Here is a 6310-nt window from a genome sequence, read left to right as displayed (position 1 = left end):
ACCCCAATATCTAAAACCTCAACATACGCTCGAAAAAGACGATAATTATTATATATTACTTCTTTGAGCGTTTTCCCGCCAAAATAAAAACATTTATCACAAAGTGTCCTTATTAAATGTTCATATTTTCATCCAATTTATAATGTTCGTGAACAAAGTTTTTTCAAAAAATGAAAAAAAAAAATTTGCTTCCCCCCGATTGGTTACTTAGTAGTTGATCCTACCAATATATATATATATATATATATATATATATATATATATATATATATATATATATATATATATATATATATATATATATATATATATATATATATTAGTTTATGAGATTCTGATTCTACCTTGGTTACCTCTTCTACATCTCTTCGGGCTTCACTGTTGCATCTTCTTCATCAAGAATTTGCTATGAAAGATCTAGGTAGCTTAAGTTTTTTTCTTGGAATAGATGTTACTCGCAACACTCAAGGCTTGTTTCTTAGTCAACAAAATTATGCTCAGGACATTATCAATCGTGCTGGTATGAATTCATGTAACTCGGTTAAGACGCCTGTTGACTTAAGTGGTAAACTCGGCAATACGGGTTCGTCTTACACGAATCCAACAGAATATCGGAGTTTGGCTGGTGCTCTTCAATACTTGACCTTTACACTTCCGGATATCTCGTATGAGGTGCAACAAATATGTCTTCACATGCATGATCCAAAAGATTCTCACATGCAAGCATTACGACGCATTTTACGGTATATTAAAGTCACATTGTCTTTTGGGCTTCAGCTAAGTCGATCCTCCATTCATTCACTTGTCTCTTATACCGATGCTGATTGGGGCGGATGCCCCGACACACGTCGATCTACTTCCGGCTATTGTGTGTTATTAGGTACTAATCTTATTTCATGGTCAGCAAAACGGCAGCCTACTGTGTCTAGATCGAGTGCTGAAGCCGAGTTTCGGGGTGTTGCAAATGTTGTATCTGAGTCGTGTTGGTTACGTAACTTACTTCTTGAGCTTTATTGTCCCATTTCGAAAGCTACACTGGTTTTTTGTGACAATGTTAGTGCCATCTATCTTTCCGAGAATCCCGTTCAACATCAACGTACCAAGCATATTGAAATGGACATTCACTTTGTTAGGGAAAAAGTGGCCCGTGGTCAAGTTCGTGTGCTTCACATTCCTACTCGATATCAGTTAGCCGATATATTTACCAAAGGGTTGCCACGTGTGATGTTTGAAGATTTCAGACACAGTTTAAGCGTCCGGTTGCCTCCCGCTTCAACTGCTGGGGAATATTAGATGATATCCGTATATATTAGGATACGATTGTGCACATATCTTTATTTATTAGATTATTGCTAGATGAGATCTTTTCCATATAAAGTGTATAGTTTATTAGGATATGATCACAAAGATCATTACCATCATTACCATGTACGCATATATATATATATATATATATATATATATATATATATATATATATATATATATATATATATATATATATATATATATACTCATTGTGGGATTAATGAGATCAACAATTGAATTGTAATAGTCTGTTAAACTTACAAAATCTAAGCTTCCAATTTTAAGCTTTTTGTGCATTAACGGTTGAGGTTTTGTTTGCAACATCCCACATTTTTCTGTTAATGAGTCACTTTTGGATGTTATTATGATTCTGGTTCCTGGATGAAGGTTATTTGTCCCAAGCAAAACATCCAACTGCTCAAACTTATTAATCCCATCGAGAACAACAAGAGTTCTTTCTCTAAGTAAACATTCCTCAATCTGACAGGTGGCCACATCAGTATCGTTAATGTCCTCCCAAAGTTCATACCGAGTGTCTTTAAGGAGTTGGTTTTGTAAATTCAACAACCCATTCGGTGGACACCTTTCAATATCTTTTAGAAAGCAGCTTCTTTCAAAATCACGATAGTGCAACTTATAGACATAGTCAGCCAAATGTGTCTTTCCAATCCCAGCCATTCCCCATATCGTAAGAACCGCGTGTGAAGATCCGTCCTTTAAGAATGAAGTTATTTGCCTAATCGCAGAATCAGACCCAATTATTTTTGGGATTTTACTTATTTTGTGTAGTTCTAATCTGCTACTGATCTCATTAACTATTTCCTTAATAAGTTTTGTCTCCGGCCTACTCCTATCAACGAAAACAAGCACATACCAATTAGATTAATTAATTAGTTAATGAATAAGCAACTAAAATAACCAGCTTAACTGAAGTTTATAAGCATTTGCGTATACCTGTGAGATCACTGGACACCACTAGTTTGAAAATTTTTAGTAGAAAGTACTCTTTAAATTGTAAAGGACGCCACTAAATTTAAATGAAAGACCCCATAAAATTTTCAGTTTTAGATTTGTAGCTTTTCTTTTAAAATGTATAGGACACTACTAAATTTAACTACTCGGACCCGATATATTTGTCGAATTCATAGTATTTTTAGGGTAAACTACCACTAAAATAACATTCAAATATAATTGGTACTGAAAACAAATTTGGGACCCTATTAAGTTATAATCCTGGAATCGCCACTGCGTGTCTCAGAACTTATTCCGAATTGAACTAACTGTTGATGCATCCACTTAATAATATACAGCACACAGTATTTTTAAATTTTAAGATTTCAATATGAAATTCTGTATATTTAGAAGCATTTCCTAGATCCTTTGTTTTCAACAAAAAAAATATGTCCATAGAACTTCTTATTTATAACTAGAAATGACGGTGGTTGTGCTTCTTGCAAGCTGTGATGTTATTTCAAGGTATCTAACTCAAAAATTGATGCATACACATTTATGTGGACACAAAGGAGGGTTGTGACCCATACACATTTGTTATCGGGTATTCAATGTTTTCACGTCAAGAAAACAAGTTCTGCAACCGACTCCATCTATAAAATTATCAACAAAAAGACAAAAATAACAAAGGGCTTTACCTGTTATTTGCAACCTTTCCTTTTAAATCGGCAACTTCTGCAAGTGCTTTCTCCCATTTCTCCATCTTCTGGGCCCGTTGACTTTTTTTCTCTGTGTTTGTTTCTGCTTCCATTTTCTGTTTATGTTCGGCCATTGCATCTCCAAAACTATTTTGTTGCTCCCTGACATCACTTGGAACCACATGATAAAAGATCGGGATAACTATATGTTCAGAGGTCCTACGTTGATCAAGAATTAATACCAGTTCATCAAGGCACCAGGTTGAAGAAGCATAATTTCTTGACAACACGATAATAGAAGCTCTCGATGTTTTAATCGCACTCACTAATTTTGGTCCCAGTTCGTCTCCAGTGTTAATCTCAGGATCATCCAAGAACGTGCGGATATTGGCATTCGTCAAGGCGTTGTAAAGATGATCGGTGAAACTATTACGAGTGTCAGTACCTCTAAAACTAACAAAAACATGGTATCTACGATCATGAGCTGCTGCTGAAGTTGAAGTGTTGAAATATTAATGTTTTTCTAGATTAATCTAGAATTAACTAATACTTACTAGTAGTAGATATTTTAGTAGAGATTAACTAGAAGGTAGTAGAAGTGCTACTCAAAATATCGGAATGTGCTAGAACCATTTGATCACCTACATTGTGAGCCTATAAATAGGCAAGAAGACTTGCAAAATCCATGTACACAAACACATACAAGTTTCAAGTAATAAAAAGCTATTTCCCTTACAACAACTCTTCTCTATTTAATACTTTCAAAACATCCCCTTCCTTTCTAATATAATAAAATTAAATTGATCACATTTACATTAACTAAAACTAATCATCACAATTTAATTAATCTAAAATTACTACAATTCTAACAAGTGGTATCAAGAGCCGTGTTTGGGCGTTCGTTCGTATACACCATGACTACCGTTGGTGCATATAATATTCCTGTCCCCATCTTTGATGGTGACAACTATGATTTTTGGAGTATCCGAATGAAGACATATTTCCAAGCACAAAGCTTGTGGGATATTGTCGAAGTCGGGTTTACAACTCCAAAAGACGTCGAAACTCTGTCCGCGGAAGAACAAGAAAAATACAACAAAAATGTTGTAAGAAATGCCGCCGCTCTGGGCTACATCCAACAAGCTTTGACGCCGTCTATCTTTCCACGAATCATGGGAGCTACGACAGCCAAGGAGGCGTGGAAAATACTTCAAGAAGAATTTCAAGGAAACGTCAAGGTAAGATCCGTCAAACTACTAACTCTAAGACGGGATTTTGAAAATTTAAATATGAAAGAGACTGAGACCGTAAAAGATTACTATTCTAGAATCAAAGAAATAGTAAATCAAATGAGAGCCTATGGAGATAATATAACTGACAAAAGGATCGTAGAAAAGATACTTATCAGTATGACCGAAAAATACGATCATGTCATTACCGCTATTGAAGAGTCAAAAGACATCGAGACTCTGTCGGTACCAGAATTAATTGGATCTCTTGAAGCATATGAGGCTAGACTGAGTCGGCGAGTGAAAACTCACTCGAAAGTGCCTTTCAGTCTAAACTCAAAATAAGGTCTCAAAAATCTAATACTGAGGGGAAAAGAAATTTTCAAGAAAATTGGAGAGGAGGAGCAAAACCCAGAACCGGGTTCGATCAAAAAAGAAAAAGCTACCCTCCATATGGTATTTGCAAAAGGACAAACCACTTGGAGAAAGATTGTTTCCACAAAGGGAAACCACAATGCAATAACTGCAAAAGATTTGGGCATCTAGAAAAAGATTGCCGTTTAAAACAAAATCATCGAGCTAACTTCACGGAAGAAAGTGAAGATATTCCGGAGAACAAAAATCAGCTATTCTATGCCTGTCATGTCGCAAATAAACAAAGGGACGATACTTGGTTGATCGACAGTGGGTGCAGCAACCACATGACAGGAGATGAAAAGTTATTTGATAGTATCAACACCTCCGTAAAGTCCCGCGTTAAACTAGGGAATGGAGCGCTTGTTGACACTAAAGGCAAAGGTACGATAACTGTTCAAACTAATAACGTCACTCGATCTGTTAATGACGTTATTTTAGTACCAAGCCTTGCAAGTAACTTGCTAAGTGTTGGACAGATGATGGAGCACGGATACTCTTTACTCTTCGAAGACAAATCATGCGTTATTCGTGACAAGAAAAATAACTATAAATTAATAGCCGAAGTGCCAATGGAGAACCGCAACTTTCCGCTTCGATGGCAGTATATCAGAGACACGGCCATGAAAGTTCAAGTTGAAGAATCATGGCTATGGCATCGAAGATTTGGCCACTTTAACTTTCACGCACTAAAAATCCTCCAACAAAAGAATATGATGAGAGACTTGCCTAACATAGAAGAAATCACTGACACATGTGAAAGCTGTATGATAGGCAAGCAACATCGAAAACCTTTCCCTCGTGACAAAGCTTGGAGAGCGAAAGGTATACTGGAGCTGGTGCACACCGACATTTATGGACCAATGAGGACCCCGTCTCTTAACCAAAACAGGTACTTTATTCTCTTCATCGATGACTATTCTAGAATGACGTGGGTTTATTTCATGCGTGAAAAATCGGAAGTATTTACGATATTCAAGAAGTTTAAGAACTTCGTAGAAAAAAGCAGTGGCCATTATATAAAAACGCTAAGGAGTGATAGAGGAAAAGAATACACCTCTACACAGTTTAACAAATTCTGTGAAGACGAAAGAGTTAAACGCCAACTTACTGTTGGTTACGCCCCTGAGCAAAATGGCGTCCCTGAACGTAAAAATAGAACTGTAATGGAAATGGCCAAAACGATGATACACGAAAAAGGCCTTCCAAACAGTTTCTGGGCTAAAGCTGTATACACGGCTGTATATATATTGAATCGATGTCCAACGAAAGCCGTAGAAAACAAGACTCCAATTGAGGCATGGAGTGGAAGGAAACCATCAACAAAACACTTGCGAGTTTTTGGATCTATCTGCTACATCCATATTCCTAAGGAGAAACGTCACAAGCTCCATGAAAAATAAGAAAAAGGAATATTATTGGGCTACATCACACAGTCAAAAGGCTACCGAGTCTATAACCTGAAGACCAATAACATCATGATTAGCCGAGACGTGGAGTTTGACGAAGACGCTTCTTGGAACTGGGAGGAAGACAAAGTTGAAAAGCAAACATATCTGCCGCGGATATCTATAGAAACTCCAGCTCAACATCCACTACAAACAGAGCATTCTGGTCATGAAAGCACAGGAGAAACGAGCCCTGCTACGCCAAGTTCTCCTTCGGCAACATTACCTTCAGCGCAAGAAGATTCAAGTCCGGAGTCAACAC

General features: G+C 36.8%; 2 protein-coding genes across 2 annotated transcripts; one reads left to right on the top strand and one right to left on the bottom strand.

Moving 5' to 3' along the window:
• Positions 1–408: 408 nt before the first annotated feature.
• Positions 409–1293, top strand: LOC139875220 (uncharacterized mitochondrial protein AtMg00810-like). Its single transcript, XM_071862562.1, has one exon. The coding sequence runs from the start codon at positions 409–411 to the stop codon at positions 1291–1293; it is 885 nt and encodes a 294-aa protein (XP_071718663.1).
• A 16-nt stretch (positions 1294–1309) lies between these two features.
• LOC139875219 (disease resistance protein Roq1-like) lies at positions 1310–3909 on the bottom strand. Its single transcript, XM_071862561.1, has 4 exons — positions 3828–3909; positions 2958–3447; positions 1570–2158; positions 1310–1363 (listed from the first exon to the last, which is right to left on the bottom strand). Exons 1-4 carry the CDS (start codon positions 3907–3909, stop codon positions 1310–1312), a joined length of 1215 nt encoding a protein of 404 aa, XP_071718662.1.
• Positions 3910–6310: the final 2401 nt, after the last annotated feature.

The sequence above is a fragment of the Rutidosis leptorrhynchoides genome, chromosome 11, assembly GCF_046630445.1.
Source record: "Rutidosis leptorrhynchoides isolate AG116_Rl617_1_P2 chromosome 11, CSIRO_AGI_Rlap_v1, whole genome shotgun sequence".
NCBI classification, from domain to species: Eukaryota; Viridiplantae; Streptophyta; class Magnoliopsida; order Asterales; family Asteraceae; genus Rutidosis; species Rutidosis leptorrhynchoides.
This window is presented reverse-complemented; position numbering and strand designations above follow the sequence as displayed.